Source organism: Artemia franciscana, chromosome 7 (assembly GCF_032884065.1).
Source record: "Artemia franciscana chromosome 7, ASM3288406v1, whole genome shotgun sequence".
NCBI lineage: Eukaryota > Metazoa > Arthropoda > Branchiopoda > Anostraca > Artemiidae > Artemia > Artemia franciscana.
In genome coordinates this window covers 33,579,784-33,602,072 of record NC_088869.1, presented here as the reverse complement: position 1 = coordinate 33,602,072, position 22,289 = coordinate 33,579,784, and the positions used below count along the sequence as shown (strand labels likewise).

General features: G+C 34.4%; 1 protein-coding gene across 1 annotated transcript in view; it reads right to left on the bottom strand.

Moving 5' to 3' along the window:
* The window catches only part of LOC136029186 (inositol-trisphosphate 3-kinase B-like), a 113,955-nt gene that overhangs the window by 27,617 nt on the left and 64,049 nt on the right, over positions 1-22,289 (bottom strand). The window contains exons 5-7 of the mRNA XM_065707311.1: positions 16,620-16,766; positions 11,910-12,037; positions 2,052-2,134 (exon numbers count right to left, since the gene is read on the bottom strand). Coding sequence (XP_065563383.1) covers positions 2,052-2,134; positions 11,910-12,037; positions 16,620-16,766 — 358 coding nt within the window. The remainder of the gene's footprint in view (positions 1-2,051; positions 2,135-11,909; positions 12,038-16,619; positions 16,767-22,289) is intronic.

Below are 22,289 nucleotides of genomic sequence, written 5' to 3'. Positions count from 1 at the left end.
TAAACGAGCAATAATTATATATATATATATATATATATATATATATATATATATATATATATATATATATATATATATATATATATGTATATATATATAAATATATATATATATAATATATATATATATATATATATATATATATATATATATATATATATATATATATATATATATATATATATATATATATATATATATATATATATATATATATATATATATATATATATATATATATATATCAAACTGTTCGTGGTAACGAACTGTAGTAAGGAGCGACCCGGCTCAATAGTAACCAAAACTCTAAAAAATGGAATTTCGATACCAATAGCTACATCAAAAGAATCGCATTTTAATGCTGATTTTAAATATACAAGTTTCATCAAGTTTAATCTTACCCACCAAAATTTACGAGCCTGAGAAAATTTGCCTTATTTTAGAAAATAGGGGGAAACAATCTCTAAAAGTCATAGAATCTTTAAGAAAATCACACCATCAGGTTCAGCGTATCAGAGAACTATTTTGTAGAAGTTTCAAGCTCCTATCTACAAAAATGTGAAATTTTGCATTTTTTGCCAGAAGGCAGATCACGGATGCGTGTTTATTTTTTTTTTTTTTTTTTTTTTTTTTTTTGTCAAGTTACAAACTTTGACCAGTGCTTACATATAGTAATGGTTATTTGGAAGGGTACAGATGTTTTCAGGGGGGATTGTTTGGTTGGGGGAGGGGTTGAGAACATTGGGATATGTTGGGGGAACTTTCCTTGGAGGAATCTGTCATGGGGGAAGAAAATATCCATGAAGGGAGCACAGGATTTTCTAGCATTATTTAAAAAAAACAGTAAAAAAATAAATATGAAAAAGTCTTTTCAACTGAAAGTAAGGAGCTGCATTAAAACTTAAAACAAACAGAAACTATTACACATATGATGGGCTCACCTCCTCCTAGTACCTCGCTCTTGAAGCTAAAGTATTTTTAGTAATTTCAACTATTTATTCTGCGCTTTTGCGATCCAGGGGTCATTCTTAAGAAATTGGGAAAAAATTTAAGCTTTAGCGTAAAGAGCGAGGTACTGACGAGGGGATGAACTCCCTTATATACGTAATAAAACCATGAGAATACAGAGGTTCGTTACGTAAGCTAATTTGTAAGTTACGTGTATCTTTTACTGATAAAAACATTCGTACAAAATTAATAGTTCTAGTTGCCTTTTTAAGTAACCAAAAAGATCGTAGGGCAACTAGACCTCCTAACCCACTCCTTTTTTCTCAGAATCATTCGATAAAAACTATGAGAAAGCCATTTAGCCAAAAAAATAAATATACAAATTTCGTTTTAATTATTCATCTGCGGAGAGCCAAAATCAAAACACATATTGATTCAAAAACGTTAGAAACTAAATAAAAAAACAAGTTTTTTTTAACGGAAAGTAAGGAGCGACATTAAAACTTAAAACGAACAGAAATTACTTCGTATATGAAAGGGGCTGCTTCCTCATCAACGCTCCGCTCTTTACGCTAAAGTTTTTTACTGTTTTAAAAAGTACACTTAAGAAAGAGAGTCAAACTTTAATGTAAAGAGCGGGGCGTTGATGAGGAAGTAGCCGTTAAAAGAAACTTGTTTTTTTATTTAATCATTCAAGAAGCGAAGCTTGTTCCCATAGTACTTTGTGTTTAAACAGGCAGAAAGTTTCACATATCGTAAAGAATCATTGTCAATCAGGAAAATCCAGATAGTTTTATACAACGAAGAATTCTTTTGATAGGATTAGTTTCTTCACTTAAAGAACTTCAAATTCTGACCTGGCACTTCAGAATACGTTTTAGTATTAAAAGTAGGAAAAAAGGATTTACTCAAAATTAAGGTCGTATCCAAGGAAAGCTAAGGGTATGACCCCCTCCCTCAAAATTTGTGTCTGGCTCGTAAAAACGTATCAAAACGCACATAAACAGATTTACGAAGCGTGTCCGAGAGCTATTTCTGCACCCTCACTCCCGCAAACAAAAATCCTGGATACGTCCCTCCTCATAATAAATAAACTTAGAAACCTTTGTTTGCTAACGCCCTGTTCATTTTGTTCTTCTTGCGTTGGTGCCTCTGGATCTGTAGCAACCATTTTTTCAAACAAATCCTAGAAAAGAAAATTACACAGAATATATTTTCAAGAAGTTTTTGTAGTTTTTTTTGTTATTATCAACAGAATGATAAACATGAAATCGTTGGTGTCAATTGATTCTGAACAAGGCAGAGTTACAAGACTATTATAACATAGGTTATCAGAGTTACCCGTTCTGATTTTCTATCTTTAAAAAGAAAAAGAGCTGAAATTTTTAGTGTTCTTTGAATTTCATTATGTTTATTTTCACGCATTCAATGTATTTTGATAAAGTTCGTCATAAATAAGTTTATCAACATCATTTCTGAAAATTTCAGATTAAAAAAGAAAATTTACAGATCACCCATTATGCTGTCACTCCTCTTTAGTTTAACTTTATTTTAGCTTTCTACACAGAGGTTCACAGAATAACTAATATGCATTAACTTACAGTCTTTACTGATTTCCACATAGGCTACATTATTCATGGTTGTATATCTTCGCATAAGGATGGAGAGGGAGATGATCCCTGCTGAGATTGTCCTATGATCCTTCCCCCTAGATAAGTAGAAATAAAGTAGCCTAAAAATAATTTTACAGTATTCAAACAAATCTGTAATCGATGATTGCCTGGGTAGTCTTAAATCTAAATTCTACTCGCTTGGCCATAGCTAAGCAGTGTCAGTTAAGTTGTCTTAAAGTCAACAAATAAACTCTTCTAAAGCCATGTCATGCTTGAATACATAAAAGTGTATAGGAGAGATTGTGCATTTGCCCTCTGTCTTTTTCTAGAAAAAGTTTCGGCATAACTTGATGCTAGTATTTGTCAAGGTCTCACTATGAATAAAAGAAGAGAATACAACCTACCAAATGTATAGGTACGTCTAACTAGGCCTAACTTTCACGTCAAAATAAAGTTCACTTCGATAAAGTAATCTTTTATTGTTGATGATTTATACGAACAATGACAAAGGCTGTAAAAATTCCTTATGAAGAAGTAACCTTCTATAGAAACAATGATGTGAAAAAGTGATGAAAATCGAGATATTATTTCTTAGCAAAGAGTAGAAAAATATAACTGGCCAATAATGTCTATCCTAATATAAATGTACGAGTGCCCCTACTACTGTTCCTCCCTGAAAAATCAACCTTCAGTAGCCAAAACAAAATTTTCCAAAAATTTGGAACCCAACAAGTCCATAGTATAGTATAGCATAGGACAAAGGCTATGCTTTCATCTAGCAATAACAGGGATTTCTAGTAGAAAAAATCAGATAAGCTAGCAATCGATTCAACTTAACTTAGTGCCAAACTGGCTGCACTGAGAATTTAACAATTTCCTAAGATACATTTCCAGAAAATTCCAAAGTTTGATAAGACCCTAAAGAATAATAATAATATGCAATATCTAAACTCAACATAGTTTTTAGAAGTAATGTTTTATGTATGTATGCACTTTTCCACAGTATCTATATCAGAGGTGAACTTTAATATCTTAGAAAACATCAAAAGTAGTGGCATTTCAGGACTAGCCCTATAAAAACAGATCAAGATTCCTTTCATTAAATATTGTCAATCCAGTTAGCATTCCCAAATATAGCATACCTTTCAAAGCTGACTTCATCTTTGGAATTGCAGAAAAGATTCAAAATGGCAAACACATTGAAAAAGTGAAAAATTTGTCATAGTTTGAGGTTAAACAAATTTCTCCGGTGGGGTTAAATTTATATTTTTAATTCACTGGGTCAAAGAAACCCCAATGTTAATGGAAAATTTAAGGAAATTTGGGATTGTTTGGCAATGGAGGCTCAAAAATGACTAAAAATGTTTTATTCCCAAGGTATCAAACTTTTATCTTCGAGTACTTCAAGTTCAAGTTCAAGTTCTGTTTATTACTACATAAATTCAATATAAAAAGCCAATTTGGCAGAGAGAGGGCTCGAGGCCAAATGGCAGTAACCATTGACCTCCAAATCATTTGGTCTAGCGGACCCCACAAAAAAAAATAGAAAAAAATGTTCACCCTAAAATAGGGCCCAAACAAGGGTCAGAAAATGGATTTTTTTAGTGGCTTCAAACTTAAGCCCCGAAGTCTCCTGGCTTAGGACACCCTAATGTACAAATAATTCAGACTCTGTGTATGGACCCTTCAGTATGATCCAAAATATTTTCGATCAACTAGAAATGTGTATCTGTAGATCAAGGGACCGAACAGAATGAAATACACACAAAAGAAACAAGAGCTAAGAGCTCATATGGCACTTGTGACGAGGCAAGAAGAGCTAAGAGCCAAGAAATCATATGGTATGAGCTCTAACAAAATTCTCTGAATCAATAGATTGATTTAAAAGGAAAATAAGAGGCTTAATGCCGATCAGGATTTAAAATAAAAGCTCTGAGTTACGATGTCCTTCTAAATATCAAATTTTATTAAGATCTGGTCACCCTTTCGTAAGTTACAAATACCTCAATTTTCGAAATTACCCCCCTCCCCAACTCCACCAAAGAGAGCAGATCTGGTCCGGTTATCTCAGTAACGTATCTTAGACAGGTTTTTATTCTTCCCACTAAGTTTCATCCCGATCCCTCCAATCCAAGCGTTTTCCATGATTTTAGGTTCCCCCACCCCAAACTCCCCCCAATGTCACCGGATCCGGTCGAGACTTAAAATAAGAGCTTTGAGACACGATATCCTTCTAAATATCAAATTTCATTGAGATCCGATCACCCGTTCTTAAGTTAAAAATACCTCATTTTTTCTAATTTTTCAGAATTAACCCCCCCCCCCAGCTACCCCAAAGAGGGCGGATCCGTTCCGGTTATGTCAGTCATGTATCTAGGACTTGTGCTTATTTTTCCCACCAAGTTTCATCCCGATCCCTCCACTCTAAGTGTTTTCCAAGATTTTAGGTTTTCCCCTCCCAACTCCCCCCCCCCCCCAATGTCACCAGATCCGGTCGGGATTTAAAATAACAGCTCTGAGACACGATATCCTTCCAAAAATTTTCCAAAGATCATTCCATTCCAAACAATTTCATTAAGATCTGATCAACCGTTCGTAAGTTAAAAATACTTCAATACAGATCCAAAATGCTAGGACTTGTGCTTATTTCTCCTCCACTCAGTGTTTTCCAAATTTTAGGTTTACCCTCCCAACTCCCCCCCCCCCCCAATGTCACCAGGTCCGGTAGGGATTTAAATAAGAGCTCTGAGACACGATATCCTTCTAAATATCAAATTTCATTGAGATCCGATCACCCGTTCGTAAGTTAAAAATACTTCATTTTTTCTAATTTTTCAGAATTAGCCCCCCCCCAACTACCCCAAAGAGAGCGGATCCGTTCCAGTTATGTCGATAATGCTAGGACTTGTGCTTATTTCTCCCACCAAGTTTCATTCCAATCCCTCCACTCTAAGTGTTTTCCAAGATTTTAGGTTTCCCCCTCCCAACTCCCCCCCCCAATGTCACCAGATCCGGTCGGGATTTAAAATAACAGCTCTGAGACACGATATCCTTCCAAAAATTTTCCAAAGATCATTCCATTCCAAACAATTTCATTAAGATCTGATCAACCGTTCGTAAGTTAAAAATACTTCAATTTTTTTTCGAATTAACGGGCCCCCACTTCCCCCAGATGGTCAAATCGAGGAAAAGATTATTTCTAATTTAACCTGGTTCGGTCCCTGATACGCCTGCCAAATTTCATCGTCCTAGCTTACCTGGAAGTACCTAAAGTAGCAAAACTGGGACCGACAGACAGACAGACCGACAGGCCGACAGACCGACAGAATTTGCGATTGCTATATGTCACTTGGTCAATACCAAGTGCCACAAAAATTCAAAATATTGATTGACTCGAAAATATGGCCTAAAAAGGAGCATTGATTCCCTTTAGAACAGCTTATACTTCCTATTCACAAGTTCTTAGACCCAAATGCACAGAAAAACTAGGTTCGGGGAATGGGCCCTTAAAATAGGACCTGAGACAGGGCGACAGAATTCCTTCAAAGCGTCCAGGACAGACGACATTTATAATGAGATCAGACCAAGAAGAGTTATTGAAGGTTTGTTTTACTATCCCGGACACATAGACTAGCAGATTCGTATGTCTGATTCGTGATGTCTGAAAACATGCCCATGCATTTGTTGTCCCCTATCAGTTTCAAAATTAAAACTAATTAACATTGAAACTTATAGGGTACGTAATATGGCCAGGCAAAAGAGGAACCAAACAACGGGCCAAAAAAGAAGAAGAACCAGGTAGACCTCAATGATGGCAAAATGTTAAAAAAAAAAAAAAAAAAAAAAAAAAAAAAAAAAAAAAAAAAAAAAAAAAAAAAAATTGGCATCGATTTGTGAACCTGAAAACCAAAAAAAAAAAAAAATAAATTGTTTTCTCCATTTGACTTAAACTTGTACTAAGCGAGATCGTTTGGTTTAGCGAGTGAAGACACAAAACTTTGAGTATCAAACGGATCTCATCAATTTGTGAATCAAGAGTACCAGAATAAATGCTTTTTATCCGCCTAGCCATGGTATTGCATGGTGTGTATACTATGTAATATGTACATTACAGGAAAAGGCTGCCTTGCAAAGAAGGTAGAGGGATAAGGAGTGACAAAAAATGTTGAAGACAAAAAAAAGAAGAAAAATTGTCTGAATTAATTTATTAGCCCTGAAATAGAACCAATTTTGTTTTATATGATCAGCTTGCAACTCACTTGCCATGTAGACTGGGCTAAACGGACATAAGAGCTCAAATTATTTTGAAAAAATCGAGTTAAGCCAATTATTGATGCTTAAAAGTGGAAAAAAGTTTGCTTTTCTTAGATTAACTTGAAACGTTGAGGATTATGCCAATTCACGATAAAAAAAAGGAAAGATTTTTTGCCAATCTTTTTGAAACTTATAGGTTATGTAGACAGACAAAAAACTTGGAAGCAAATTTGACTGAATAGATTCCTGCTCTCGAGTTTTTTTTTATCTTTAATACAGCAACGCAGAAATCTTCTTATAAAGGACCCACACATGTGCTTATTTAAACCTAATTGCGTTCGAACCAGACAGCGCATGAACAGATTCTTTTAATAAGACGGTGGATTACGATAAATCTATATATGAGGCTGCCTATAGATAAGCGTAAGGATAATTTCAATACCATAAATCTGCAAAAATTATAAATATTTTGAATTTGTATGCTAAAAAATATTAACCTCATTCATCCAGAATTTTATGCTAAAAATTATAAAGAATTTATAACCGAAGAAAATGGTTGATCGAACGTCTCGGCTCAGTATCAATTTGCAAAATTTTTAATTGTAATCCAACGTTTGAGCTCTTAAGCAAAAAATCTGAAAACTACAGCTGACCCAAAACAAAATAAACCAAATATATAAATTCAAAAAAAAAAGAAAAAACAAAAAAATACATTTAAAAACACATTTTTCCGGAAAAACAACTTTTCTAAGAAGCTTTAGCAGCAATATTAAAAGTTGAATGAACAGAAATAAAGCTATATAATACGTAACACGAGCAGAAATTACTAATAATGAATGAATGAAACACATACAAAAATATGAAACATAAACGAACATAAATAAAAATGCTAAAAACGTCAAACCCTCTTAAAGGTATTGTCATATGCCAGAAAATTATAAGTTAAGAGACAATCGAAAGTCTTAAAGCTAAGATCTCAAAGTATTTAAAGATTGGAATTACCTAATATAGCTTCTGAACAGCAGAGAAAGATCTAAGGGGGACGAGGGGGATAGATTGCTCCGGGCTCTGATTCATAGGGACCACCGGCTTGTAAAAAACTTTTTGATCTGATGAAATAAAACTTGAGCTCTATTTTTCAACTCTGGAAAGCACCAACGTTTGAACTGAAGATTTATTTAACTATACTTGTATCAGTTTCTTATAGTGAGAGAAGCTTCAGCAAATTAACATTTATTATAAACTATTTAGAAACTAGACCGGCAAGCACTAGCTGACAAACTTTAGTATAGTCTTCGTAGAACATGATGTGGCTTCAAAGATTTCACATGAAGAAATTATCTTTGAGAAAAGCACATACAGTTAAGTTTTATTCAAATACTTCATGGTAACAAACTGAAAGTAAGGAGCGACCCGGCTGAATAGTAACCGAAACTCTAAAAAATGGAATTTAGACAACAATAGATATAACAAAAGAATCGGCTGATTACGCTGATTTCAAATATATAAGTTTCATTAGGTTTATTTACACCTATTAAAATCTACGAGCCTCAGAAAATTTGCCTGCGTATCAAAAAACCCTACTGTAGAGTTTCAAGCTCCTATCGAAAAAATGTGGAATTTTGATATTTTTTTCCAGAAGAAAGTTCAAGGATACGTGTTTATATTTTTTTTCTTTAGCGGTAATCCTATCGACTCAATGGGCCTAGAATATAGTGAGAGGGCTTATTCGAACGGAGATCAAAAGCTCTAGTGCCCTTTTTAAGGGACCAAAAAGATTGGAGGGCAACTAGGTCCCCTCCCTCTGCCCTTTTTTCCCAAAATCATCTGATCAAAATTTTTGATAGCCATTTTGTTCATCACAGCTGAGAGGCCCAACAACTATGCCTCGAGATATAGCATGACCCTCCCCCCCTCACAGCCCCAGGGGAAAGGACTTTAAGTTTTACAAATTGCCCATTATTTACGCATAGTATTTGTTATTGGGAAGTATACATACATTTCCAGGAGGGGGAGGGACCAATTTTCTGCTGGGGGTTCTTCTACGGAGGGAATGTTTCACGGGGAGGGAGGTTTCCAGGGGACGATTTTTTAGGGGAAATTATACACCGCGGGAATTTGCCAGAATTCCTATACAGAATTCTTTTATATGTCTTGCTTTCTCTTTTATACCTCAATCTTACGGGTGGAGTTGTTAAGGGTAATTGTCCGGAGTAAATCTTCACCGGGATTGAATTTTCTAGATGATATTTTAGTGGGGAGGGGGATTTTTCCGTAGAGTATGGGCCAGGTTTCCTAGAGCTGTTTAATAAATGATCAGAAAATAAATAAAAAAACAAGATTTTTCAGCTGAAAATAAGAAGCAGCGTTAAAACTTAAAACAAACAGAAATTATTATGTATATGAAGGGGATAATCCCCTCCTCAATACCTTGGCCTTTACGCTAAGGTTTGAAATGTGTACCAATTCTTTGAGAAGGACTCCTGAAACACAATGGTCGTTTAATTAGGACTATTAGAAGCTTTTTTAAAAGTAACAGAAATTAAATAAAAAAACAAGTTTTTTTAAATGAAAGTAAGGAGCGACATCAAAACTTAAAACGAACAGAAATTACTCCGTATATGAAAGGGACTTTTCCTCCTCGACACCCCGCTCTTTACGCTAAAGTTTTTTATTGTTTTAAAAAGTAGAGTTGCGAGAAAGAATCAAACTTTAGCGCAAGGAGCGGGGTATCGAGGAGGAAAAGACCCTTTCATATACGGAGTAATTTCTGTTCGTTTTAAGTTTTGATGTCGCTCCTTACTTTCATTTAAAAAAACTTGTTTTTTTATTTAATTTCTGAAAGTTTTTGAATTAATGCATGTCTGATTTTGGCTCTCCGTACATAAATTATAAAAATGAAATTTGCATATTAATTCTTTTTTTGGCTAAATGGCTTTCTCTTAGTTTTGATCAGACAATTTTGAGAAATAAGGGGTGGGGAAGGAGGTCTAGTTGCCCTCCAATTTTTCGGTTACTTAAAAAGGCAATTAGATCTTTTATTTTTAACGAACGTTTTTATTAGTAAAAAAAATACGTAACTTAAGAATTAACTTAGGCTACGTAACAAACTTTTATGTTCTTATATTTTTGATTATATATATGAGGGGGTTGGTCCCCTCGTTAATACCTCGCTCTTCACACTAAATCTTGTTTTATCCCAATTCTTTAAGAATGACCCCTGAATCAGAAAGGCCGTAGAATAAATAGTTGAAATTATTTAAAAAAATTTTAGCATAAAGAGCGAAGTATTTATCTCCTCCTAAATACCTCGCTCTTTATGCTAGAGTATTTTTAGAACCCCTCATATGCGTAATAATCTCTGTTCGTTTTAAGTTTTAATGCTTCTCCTTACTTTCAATTGAAAAAACTTTTTCATGTTTACATTTTCATTGTTTTTTTTATAGTAATGCTAGAAAGTCCTGCGCCCTTTTCATTGAATTTCTCTTCCCCCATGAAATATTCCTCCAAGGAAAGATCCTCCCATATAGCCCCCTCCCCTGAACCCCACACCCAAACCAAAAAAATCCCCCTGATAACGTCGGTACACTTCCCAGTAACCATTACTGTATGTAAACATTGGTCAAAGTTTGTAACTTGCAGCCCCTCCCCCAGGGACTGTGGGGGGTAAGTCATCCCCAAAGACATAGTTATTATGGTTTTCGACTATGCGGAACAAAATGGCTATCTCAAAATTTTGATCCGTTGACTTTGGGGAAACAATGAGCGTGGGAGGGGGCCTAGGTGCCCTCCAATTTTTTTGGTCACTTAAAAAGGGCACTAGAACTTTTCATTTCCTTTAGAATGAGCCGTTTTGCAACACTCTAGGACCACTTGGTCGATACGATGACCCCTGGGAAAAAAAACAAACAAAAAAACAAATAAACCCGTGATTTGTCTTCTGGCAAAAAATTCGAAATTCCACATTTTTTTTAGATTGGACCTTGACATTTTTTCTATAGGGTTCTCTGATACGCTGAATGCGATGGTGTAATTTTCGTTAAGATCCTATGACTTTTAGGGGGTGTTACCCCCTATTTTCCAAAATAAGGCAAATTTTCTCAGGCTCGTAACTTTTGATGACAAAGACTAAATTTGATGAAACTTAAATATTTAAAATCAGCATAAAAATTTGATTCTTTTGATATATCTTTTAGCATCGAAATTCCGTTTTTTAGAGTTTCGTTTACTATTGAGCCGGGTCGCTCCTTACTACAGTTCGTTACCACGAACTGTTTGATAACAATTTTCTAACTTAAATAGCGAGGTGTTAAGGAGGGGCAATCCCCTTCATATATGTAATAATAACTATTAGTTTTAAATTTTTATGTTGCTCCTTACTTTCTGTTAAAAAAAACTTGTTTTTAAGTTAATTTACAAGATAAGATCTGTTACATATAATCTTAAATTGTATGTGCAGTGTGTGACCAATAAAATAATTTCACCAAGAATCTTAAAGTTTGTATTGAACCTTATTAAATACAGGGACGCATCCAGGGGGGGGGGCAGGCAAAGGGGTTTTCCCCCCCTATGAATTTTTCATCCGACTCGTAAAAACGTAACAAAAATTTTTGATGCGTTTAAAAAAAATTGTAGAAGTCCCCTTTCTAGAAAAAAACAACAGTCCTTGGTACGGCCCTGGTTGTAGATATTAAACTATAGTAATGATACTAAAATAATTAAAAAAGTATATTCTTCAGAGAAGTAAAACATCCATAATCTGATATCTATAATTGGTTTGTTGACTAGACGTCAAGTGGCATTCTTGTCCCGGCACTGACAGGTCTAGATCTATCCCTGCTGAATAATTCAATTATTTGCGTAGTTAAAATCTACCCCGCCCCCAATTAAAAACGAAATAAAATTTCAACAAAACTATTTTGGTGATATCCTGTCAAAGAAACTTCGAAATTTCTATGGGTTGGAAAATTTGCAGAACTACACATAAAGAAGCGCTAAATTTCTTCATGTCTCCATACGAGGTGTGTACCAACAGCGTCATCATCTCTAGCGTAAAAATATATACCGAAATGCTCAAAATAATAAAAAACTTACACGACGTAATTTTGGTCTATCTTGCGCCCTGGTTAATTCTTCTTCTAGATATGTCCGGAAACCAATCTTGCAATCCATTACACATGGCGATGAAAACTGACACAATAAATCCTCCAAAGCCAAATAGACTTAATCACAAGTTAGTTAAGGAAATAATATTTTTGTATATGAATATATGATAGTCATAATAGAAGTGCTGATAAGGAAGTGCAAATCACTGTAAAATAAAACTAAAAAAACAAGAGAACATTTTTTTTTGCCATTAAAACAATAGTCACAATAAATATTTAAGAACACATATTGTCCCGAACAAGGCCATATCCAGAGGGGTGAGAGGGTTATGGGGTTTTAGAAAATGCCACGACCGAAAAAAATCCTGGATACGTCCTTGGTCCTGAACAAGAGGGGATGGGCTACCAGCTTACCACCCATTTACTCTCTACAATGTTCTTTAACCAGTGCTTAAATGAAAACATTTTTGAGAGCTGCATGTATAGCGCGATGGTAGCCTAACTGCAAGCGGTTTATTTAACAATTGCCTCACAAATCATATAAGCTAAAAACTGTATTATTCAAAGCATATGCAAATAAATAAGCCCAACCATTTTTAACACATAGATAAGGAAAATTTTTCATCACCTCGCTCTTGTGCTTGAACCTTTGTTCTGGAAGCATTTGGGGGAGGGGTAATCTTGGCATAAAGAGTCATGCTAAGGGAGTGGATTATCTCCTCTTGTGAGGAAGTAAAAAATGATATCTGTTACCTTTGATCTTGTTACTACTGTCACTAATGTGTCTACATGCTTTGCTTTGATCCGATTCCGTTTTTGTGTTAGATACAAAAAAGATGAGTTTTTTCGACTGAAAGTAAGGAGCAACCTTAAAACTTAAAATGAAAATAAAACTTAAAATTTGTCAAAACCACCCAAAAGCAGGAAAATTGCAACAAAAATATACTAACAGTTTCTAACAAACTTGGCAACTTCATGAGCTCATAAAAGGTTTTATTAATATTGGAAATAGTCATTATGATCAGTTACAAAGATTCAGGCATGCAATATGACTGTATTAAGAAACAAATTTCAAGCAACGATTAAGAGCAGAGCAAAACCTAGACATTGTGCAATTACCTATTATCAAGCAACCTTATAAGATACTATTTTTTTTGGCCCACAAGAGTTACTCTGGCCATGCCTATGGGTGCATAGTAAGAAGACACAATAGCATATACTCGTTAATATAATACAGGACTGTGAAAATTTGATGTGAAAATTGGCAACGCAACATAGAAGCATAATAGCATATTTGTATAAAAGTGAGTTTCGCCTTTAGAAAGTCATAGATCAATAAGTTTTTCCAACGGAGGAGGATCTAATACCATGAAAAGCGGGCTTTGGGCAAACTTGTTTAAATACTTACGCGGGATTCGTCCCTTGGTTCTAGGCTGATTCCCCGCTGAAAATTACCTATGTGTGTAAAATTGAGCATCCAAAGGGAAAGTATAACAAACAAAAAGAACCAATTAAGGCTGTGATTTTTGAATATTCTACCTATATTCCAAAATATAGGTAGAATTTACGGTGTAGAATATCCTACAGTATCTGTTATATATTTTTATTTCTGTTAATTCTTTTTTGTGCGTGTTATTTGGGGAAGTTATCACATCAGGGAATGATCCAGCCAGAGCAACTTCTTTTCTTCATTCTTTTCATTTGTCTTCCTTTCTCTTTGGCTGCTCAATTTTAAATGGGGAGAGAGGATTTCCGTAACGGATTTGTCCTCAGTAGAATTTTCCTGGGGAAATTGTCCATGGAGGTAATTTTTCCGGGGGAAAAACCATCCCGTGGACATCAATAAATCCCGTGAGATTTTGAGGGGGTAATCACACCCTTCCTGTTTACCTTCCCCAGATTTCTCCAGGTACCCATTTAGAGCTGGGTCGACTCTGGCTAAGCTTACAGAGTCACACCACTGACCCCCGTCCCAAACTGAAGAATTGGGTACACTGGGATTCGAACCCGCGTCCTCTCAGACAAAGGATCACGAATCCAGCGCACCAACCCACTCAGCCAGGACAGCTGATAAAAATAGATACATCAAAAGAATCAGCTTAGTATGCTGATTCTAAATATATAAGATGCATGAAGTTTAGTGTTACCCATATAAATATACAAGTTTCATCAATTTAGTCTTACCCACGAAAGGTTACGAGCCGGAGAAAATTTGACTGATTTTTAAAATGGGGGAAAACACCCCCTAAAATTAAATGAATCTCAATGGAAATTACACCACGATATTCAGCATACCAGAGAACCATATTTTAGGAATTTCAAGCTCCTATTTGCAAAAATGTGGAACATTGCTTTTGTGCAAGAAAACTGATCACGGATGTGTATTTATTTTATTTTTCTTTATTTTTTATTCCATGGGCGATTGTATCGAAATAATAGAAGATTGGAGAGGGTGCATTCGAACAGAAACACAAATTTCTAATACTCTTTTTAAGTGACCAAAAAGATTCGAGGGGAACTGGGCCCCCTTCCACGCCCAGGTGTAAAATAACCCTCCACTCTCCGTGGGGAGATGCCTGTAAGTTATAATATTCGCCCATTGCTTAAGTATACTATATGTTATTGGGAAGTATACAGACATTTGTTTTTTGGGGGGAAGGGGGTGGGTGAGCTTGGGGTGGATTTCTTTAGGGAGAATTTTCCTTGAAGAGGCAAATTTCTGGGTGTGTAGGTGAATATTCCCGGATAAATATTTACGCTGAGGGGATTTGACAGAATTACTATACGAAATTTCTTTTAATTGTCTTATATTCTCTCTGCCAAATTTTTCATGTGGGGATGTTCCAGGGGAACTATCCAAGGGCGTTTTTCCGCGTGTTTTAATTTGATTTCTGGGAAATAATTTCCACAAAAGGGGGCATGTATGGAATGATCGAGAAACCGATTAGAGATTGAAGTCTTATTCAAATGAAAGAATGCTAAGGACAATTTTTCCAGCTGAATTTTCTGTAAGCAATTTTACAGAGCGGGGAAATTCTCAGCGAGGATGAAACTATCTGAAGGGAATTTGGCGGGGGGGGGGGAGTGTGTAATTTACGTCGGATGAAACTTCCAAGAAGGATTTTTCCGTAAGGGGGAGGGGTGTATTTCATAGAGGGTGACCCAGATTTACCAGCATTATTTGAAAAATGAACAGAAATTATTCCGTGCATGAAGGGTTGCCCCCTCCTCAATACCTTATTCTTTTTGAGCAATTTTGACTGTTTGTCCCAATTTTTTAAGAGCGTCAGAGCAAGGTAGGGAGGAGGGGACAACCCTTCATATACGGTGAGCCAAATTCTAACCTGTATTTGTTGACAAACGATTTTTTTTTTTTAACTGAAAAGTAAGGAGTGACATTAAAAGTTAAAAGGAACAGAAATTATTCCGTATATGAAAAGGGCTGTCCCCTCTTCAATGCGTCACTCTTTATGCTAAAGTTTTTATTGTTTTAAAATGTAGAGTTGTGACAGAGTCAAACTCTAACGTAAAGAGTGAGGCGTTGAAGAGGGGACAGCCTTTTTCATATACAGAATAATTTCTGTTTGTTTTAACTTTTAATGTCGCTCCTTACTTTCAGTTAAAAAACTTGTTTTTGTTGTAATACTAAAAAAAAATCCCAGGAAAATTTGTAATCAATTTATTCTTTTACCTACCTTAAAAATTATTGACTGGTTCTAATTAAGCTACTTAATGATCCTTTTTTTTCTTAAAATGATTATGAGGGATGAATGTATGCCCATAGTATAATGTATAATGCCTATATGTATGCCTATGGTATAATTGTGAGCTGTACTCACCTAAAAACCATAAGTTCATTAGAAGGCTAATTGGTAAATGACTAACACAACTAAAAACCATTGTAGAATACACACCAAAAAGCGCAATATCTCTGGGGTAATGGTAGAGCAGTATAAGTTTTATCCCTCCCAACAAAAACTCGTGTTTTTCTCCCCCTCAAAATAGTGGAAGAAAATCAAAATGACATTTCTGGTGCATTTTCTTCATACACTCTGGTGTACTGTTTTCTAGTAGCTCATGATTTCACACTTACAAAAGACTCTAGTCCTGATACGTGTTTAGGTATTATATTAATTCAGATAAGGTGAAGTATTTGAGGGGAGTATTCGATACTTTATAGTATTCGATACTTTATAAAAATTTCCATGCTTAAAGCTTAATAAAATGATTAGATAGGACCAAGGTCCGATTGGGCCCAATCGTTCCAACCGCCCTTTATCCGGCCCTGCCTTTAACTTTTCCTTAAATACTGCAGTAACACCAAATTTCTCATAAGAATACATATGTTTGAGCAATTTCCGATTTGTATTATTTAAAGCCCTTTCCGGATTGGATCTATTTGGAGAGTACGGGGAGCGACAGCAAAAAAGGGCAGGGACTGGTTGCCTTTTATTATCTAGTACTCTAGAAAGTGGACTATAAATTTTCAATAAAATGGGGCCTTCTGAAGTTTTTACGACCCTTCCTTCCATGTGAAGTGGCTCTGGGACTCGAAAAAAAAAAACACTAAACGCTAACGGTTCTATAGGGTCTACTAAAGGCAACGCTAGAGCGCTTCCTCTGACTAACCAAACACAGATTGAAAAATAATTAAGGTTGAAATTCCAAAAAAGATTAAATAGATGATAAAAAAGGATACGTTCTCCACTTTCAGCAACCACATGCCCCTTGTATTCTGGCACGAATGGTCGAAGTGCGTCAGTCATTAAAAGGTTGAAACATCGCTCCTCTCTAGGGCACAACCGTTTTAAAATAGTTCCTCGTTCATCAGCAGCCTTAAAACTTCCTGAAATAATAATTAAATTCATACACTGTAATAAATATGGGAGGAATAGAATAAGACCCTTTTAAAATCAGTATGTGTCATACGTTGAGATTCTGAGATTTGTCAAACGTTTTACAGAAACACTAACCAAAACATTCAATAAAAGGACGAGGTCATTGGTTTTCAATCAATTATTAGGAAACTGTGATTCTTTTGGCTAATATATTTGGCATTTCCCTGTGAAACCAGGCTTTCGGCTGCTAATAAAAACCAATGTATGCTGTGAAACAAATCTTATGATTTTCGGCACGATTTTCTATTCTACGTATTAAATTTTTCAGCAGGTTGTGGTGAGTCACAAAAAGATAACAAACAAGAAAAGGAAAGTACCTTCGGTATGCACGTATTCAAACTAATTTCGAATGTGACTACACGCAAACTGCATAATAATTATGTTATAGCTGCATGTAAAAACAATAGCATTTATTATAGTTTGATTGGCTTTAAAAAGGAAGTTCGAACTAAAAATATTAATTTTTGTAACTATTATGATGGCATCTTTACAATCCCGGGTTCTAATTTCCTGTGCAAGAGATTATTTGATGTGATTTAATGTGAGTTGAAGTGACCCAGCCCAAAAACACATCACCGGATAGTTAGGAGTTTCAACATGAGTAACCACTGCCAGCCTGCTCTTTCACTCAGGCTAACAATAGAAGAGACACAAAGAAGAAGTAAAAAGGCATGTGAAAGGTTGACGAAAGGTTGGGATATGAACCAAATGCAAAGGGTAGTTTCCACTTACCTAATCTGGCTTCAGCCAACGAGCATATAGTAGGCTTTGCAGGGCTGAAATTGTATAACAACTTTTTATTTAACAGCGCGTTGAGTCGTTATATTAAAAATTGCAAAGGGCTTGAAAAATATAGAAAATTATGCTGAATAGAGCTGCTTTTGTGCCTTCCTGAGAAAGCTAAAAGCTTTCAATTTGGCTTCCGGCCGGATTATCCACCGCAAGATGCTCTTATATGTTTTCAGTTAATTAATAAAGCTATACACGAAAAAAGTGCAACAACAGATAGTTTTTTTTTTTATTGGATAACACTATTCTATTAGATATTAAAAAATCCTTTGACTGCATGTACCTTTAAATTATTTTAGACAACCTAGCCAATTTGGAGTGAGAAATTACCTATAGCTTCGAAAATATCTTGAAAACAGTTTACAATCTTTCGTGGGTGAGAATGATTTTATAATCAGTTGGTAAATTGTGGGGTTCCGCAAGATTCAATCTCGGCCCTCTTATAATCATTAATATTCATCAATTATCTGTAAAATGCGTTGCTACAGCCTCTAGAATGGTGCTGTTGTTGCAAGTACGATGAGCCACTAATAATTCATGGAGATTTGCTCTAAGCGTCAATTGACCATAACGCTGTTGTATGGCCAGATATGTATGTGTCCCATTTGAGTATTAAACTTTCGTACACACCAATATGAAACCTTTATCAAAAATTTATATCCAACTTTAAAAAAAACTTCTTTTTTTCAAAAATTTGCTGTCCAGTGTCAGATAGATAGGGTACAAGAAACGAGAAATAGTACTCTCTAAGATATTACTATGGGACATACAATTGGCCAAGCCGGCACTAAAGAGTCAAATTCTTTGGCTGAGAAGCTGAGGTCAAAAGAAACCATGAGTCCTTTAAAAAGAATTAAAAAGTTATCTACAGGATTTAAGACGATAGACCATATCCCGGTCTTTGATTACCTCTAAAACTTATGTCATCTGCGCTTATCAGACTTGAAACTTACAGGGCATGAACACATGGCTATGTCGATTTCAATGAAGACAAAACACTTTTAAGTATACAACTATGTGACACCAGAAACTGGGCGACAAATTTTATTTTCTTCAATTGGTTTAAGGGGCAATAAGAAGAGGACTTCAATGAAGACAAAAGCTATTGTAAATAATTTGTTGAATAGATTCCTGAAGCCCACAATAGGTCCATGCAAATAGCAACAAATGAGACAAAATCAAGAAAGGCTGCATTGTCTCTCAGGTACATCACAAAAAAGCAACAGCAGGGGCAAAGTTCGTTGTTGGTTTTTTAATGATATTTTCAACAAAACAGATTGCCCCGCAAAAAACGGCACTTTCTGTTATTTTGTGCCACAAAATATCGGTTTTACACAAAGATAAGCAAAATGCACAAAATGCTGCTTCTAAAATAGCCAATCGATTTCCCGTGGCCTAAAATCCTACACTAGAGTTTATAAACGTAAAATCGTAAAAATTAGTAAAATCGCACTTTTGCACGTTTAACATGCATCTCCTCATATTTCTTTACATATATATATATATATATATATATATATATATATATATATATATATATATATATATATATATATATATATATATATATATATATATATATATACTAGCTGTTGGGGTGGCGCTTCGCGCCACGCCAACACCTAGTTGGTGGGGGCGCTTAGCGCCCCCCCCCCCCCAAGCCCCCGCGCGCGTAAGTCGTTACGCGCCATATTAGTTACGCGCCATTGTAGTTGTGTCCCTATGTCCCACCTGAGAATATAGATATATATATATATATATATATATATATATATATATATATATATATATATATATGTATATATATATACATATATATATATATATATATATATATATATATATATATATATATATATATATATATATATATATATATAAATTGCTTTAATACCACAGTTAACTTGAGATGTTACAGCTTGGATATGATTTTTGAGTTATTAGAATTTGTTTTATACAATACTTATATAAGATTTGGTGGTGATTTGTACAAGCAAATCGTGGGAATTCCCATGGAGGGGGGGAATGCCAGCCCATTTATAGCTGACTTGTTTTTAAGTCAACTAGAATATAAATATATGATGGATAAGAATAATCCAAATAATTTAAAACATGTTTTGTCAAATAATAAAAGATATTTAGATGATATTTTGGTCTTAAATTGTAAGGATTTCATTGATATTTCTAAAAATATATATCCATCAGAGCTTACTCTTGAACCTAGTCATGGCGCTGGTCATGAAGATCATTTCTTAGATTTAAATGTTAATATTTGTGATAATAATAAATTAAGTTTTAAAATGTATAATAAAACGGATGATTTTGATTTTGAAGTGATTAGTTTCCCATTCCCTGAAAGTAATATACACTCAAATATCACATGTTCTGCGTTTTTCTCACAGTTACTTCGTTATGCAAGGATTTGTAGTAATTATATTGATTTTAAAAATAGATGTAAAATCTTAAGCCAAAAATTGATATCAAGAGGTTTTTCTGCAAATAAATTAACTTGGCAATTTAAAAAATTTAGTTTTCATTATAACAAACTTCTAAATAAATATCAAAAGAATTAACTGGAAATACTTAAAGAAATTTTCAACTAATTTCGGAGGTTCGAGAAATGTTGTTGCAGCGCCATTTATTTTGAATTGTGTTTCTAATTGAGCGGATTTTTTTAAAAATTAGCCACATGGTAAAGATGAATTCTATAATTGTTTAGTTCATTTAGGTTTTTTGAAATGTGTTAATACTTGTGATTTGGTAAATTTTATCATATTTAGTTTACCTATTGTTGCTAAAAAAATAGATATATTAACAGGATAAGCTTGTTTTGGTGTTACTTGGTTGTTTTACATTTGCTGTTTTTTTTTCATAGGCATGTATTTTGGGGGTGATACCTGACACGGGGATGCCATGGATATTCTGTGGTAGCCACAACACTTGGCTGGGTAGAGAATTTAAAGTGGCGAAACCCTATAGGCCAGTGTATTCTCCTGATGAGCACTTGTGTTGGGTTGTTGCCTCTGAATTATTTGTCTTTATTATTTTTTCTATTGTTTGGTAAATGACGACTTATACTTATTGACGACATGACTGCCTGTCCATGGATTATTCTTTATGGTTGATTGTGTTTGGCTATGCTGTTTGACCTATGTGATTGTATGGATGAGTAGGGTTAAGGCCTCATTCAAGTGCTGGTCTATATTAATCACTAATTTAGGAAAACAGTCTTCCTTTTCTCCTTCTGCTTTTTTTTTTTTTATGTGTTTGTGCTGTTGCATTGGTGATTTCTCTTTTCATGATATATATATATATAAATATATATATATATATATATATATATATATATATATATATATATATATATATATATATATATATATATATATATATCTATATTAGTCACTAATTTAGGAAAACAGTCTTCCTTTTCTCCTTCTGTCTCCTTTTTTTTTTTTTTTTTTTTTTTTTTTTTTTTTTTTTTTTTTTTTTTTGTGTATATATATATATATATATATATATATATATATATATATATGTATATATATATATATATATATATGTATATATATATATATATATGTATATATATATATATATATATATATATATATATATATATATATATATATACATATATATATATATACATATATATATATAAGGAGATGTGAAATTCACTAATTCTCCATTTCACTAAGGAGATGTGAAATGGAGGCGATGGATAAAATTGCTGAGGATCTGGAAGATGCGGCTAGACGGCATAATAGTAAAATATTATACTGGCATGTTAATAAATTGAAAGGGAGTAGCCGATCCGGACTAGTCCCAGTTAAAGATAGAAATGGGATCACAATTAGTGATAAGGAAAAAGTTAAAGAAAGATGGGTGGAACATTTTGAGAATGTGCTAAACCGAGATACAGTTGCAGGAAAAGATATAGATGAAAATGAAAAATTTTGTGATACCTTGGATGTGAAGGAAGATTTGTTTAGTGAGGAAGAATTAGCGACAGTACTAGAAGGATTAAAAAATAATAAGGCCCCAGGTGCTGATAGTATGATTAATGAGTTCCTTAAATATGGTGGCTCTGAGGTTAGGAATAAGCTACTGAAGATTATGAACATGATTTTTGAAAAAGGGGAAGTACCCAATGATTTTAGGAAAACCTTAATTAAACCACTGTATAAGAAAGGTGACAAGAGTGAATGTCGGAATTATCGAGGCATTAGTCTGGTCTCTGTAGGTAGCAAATTACTGAGTAATATGATACTTTTTAGACTGAGACATGCTGTAGACAAAGTTTTAAGGGAAGAACAATGCGGTTTTAGAAAAGGTAGAGGATGTGTCGACCATGTTTTCACTCTTAGGTTAATAATTGAGAAGTCCCTTCGTTGTCAAACACCTTTGGTCCTTAGTTTTATCGATTATGAGCAAGCTTTCGATTCTGTTCATAGAACAGCGTTAACAAAGGTCTTATCGTTATATGGTATACCAGAAAAATACATTAAAGTGATTTGCGCTATGTACGAGAATAATACTGCTGCGGTTAAGGTAGGAAATGAGGTTAGCAGCTGGTTTTGTATTAAATCAGGAGTTAAGCAGGGTTGTGTTCTATCCCCCTTTATATGGATCATTTTGATGGACTTCGTCTTAAGGAGCACAGGAAAGGCAGTTGGAGA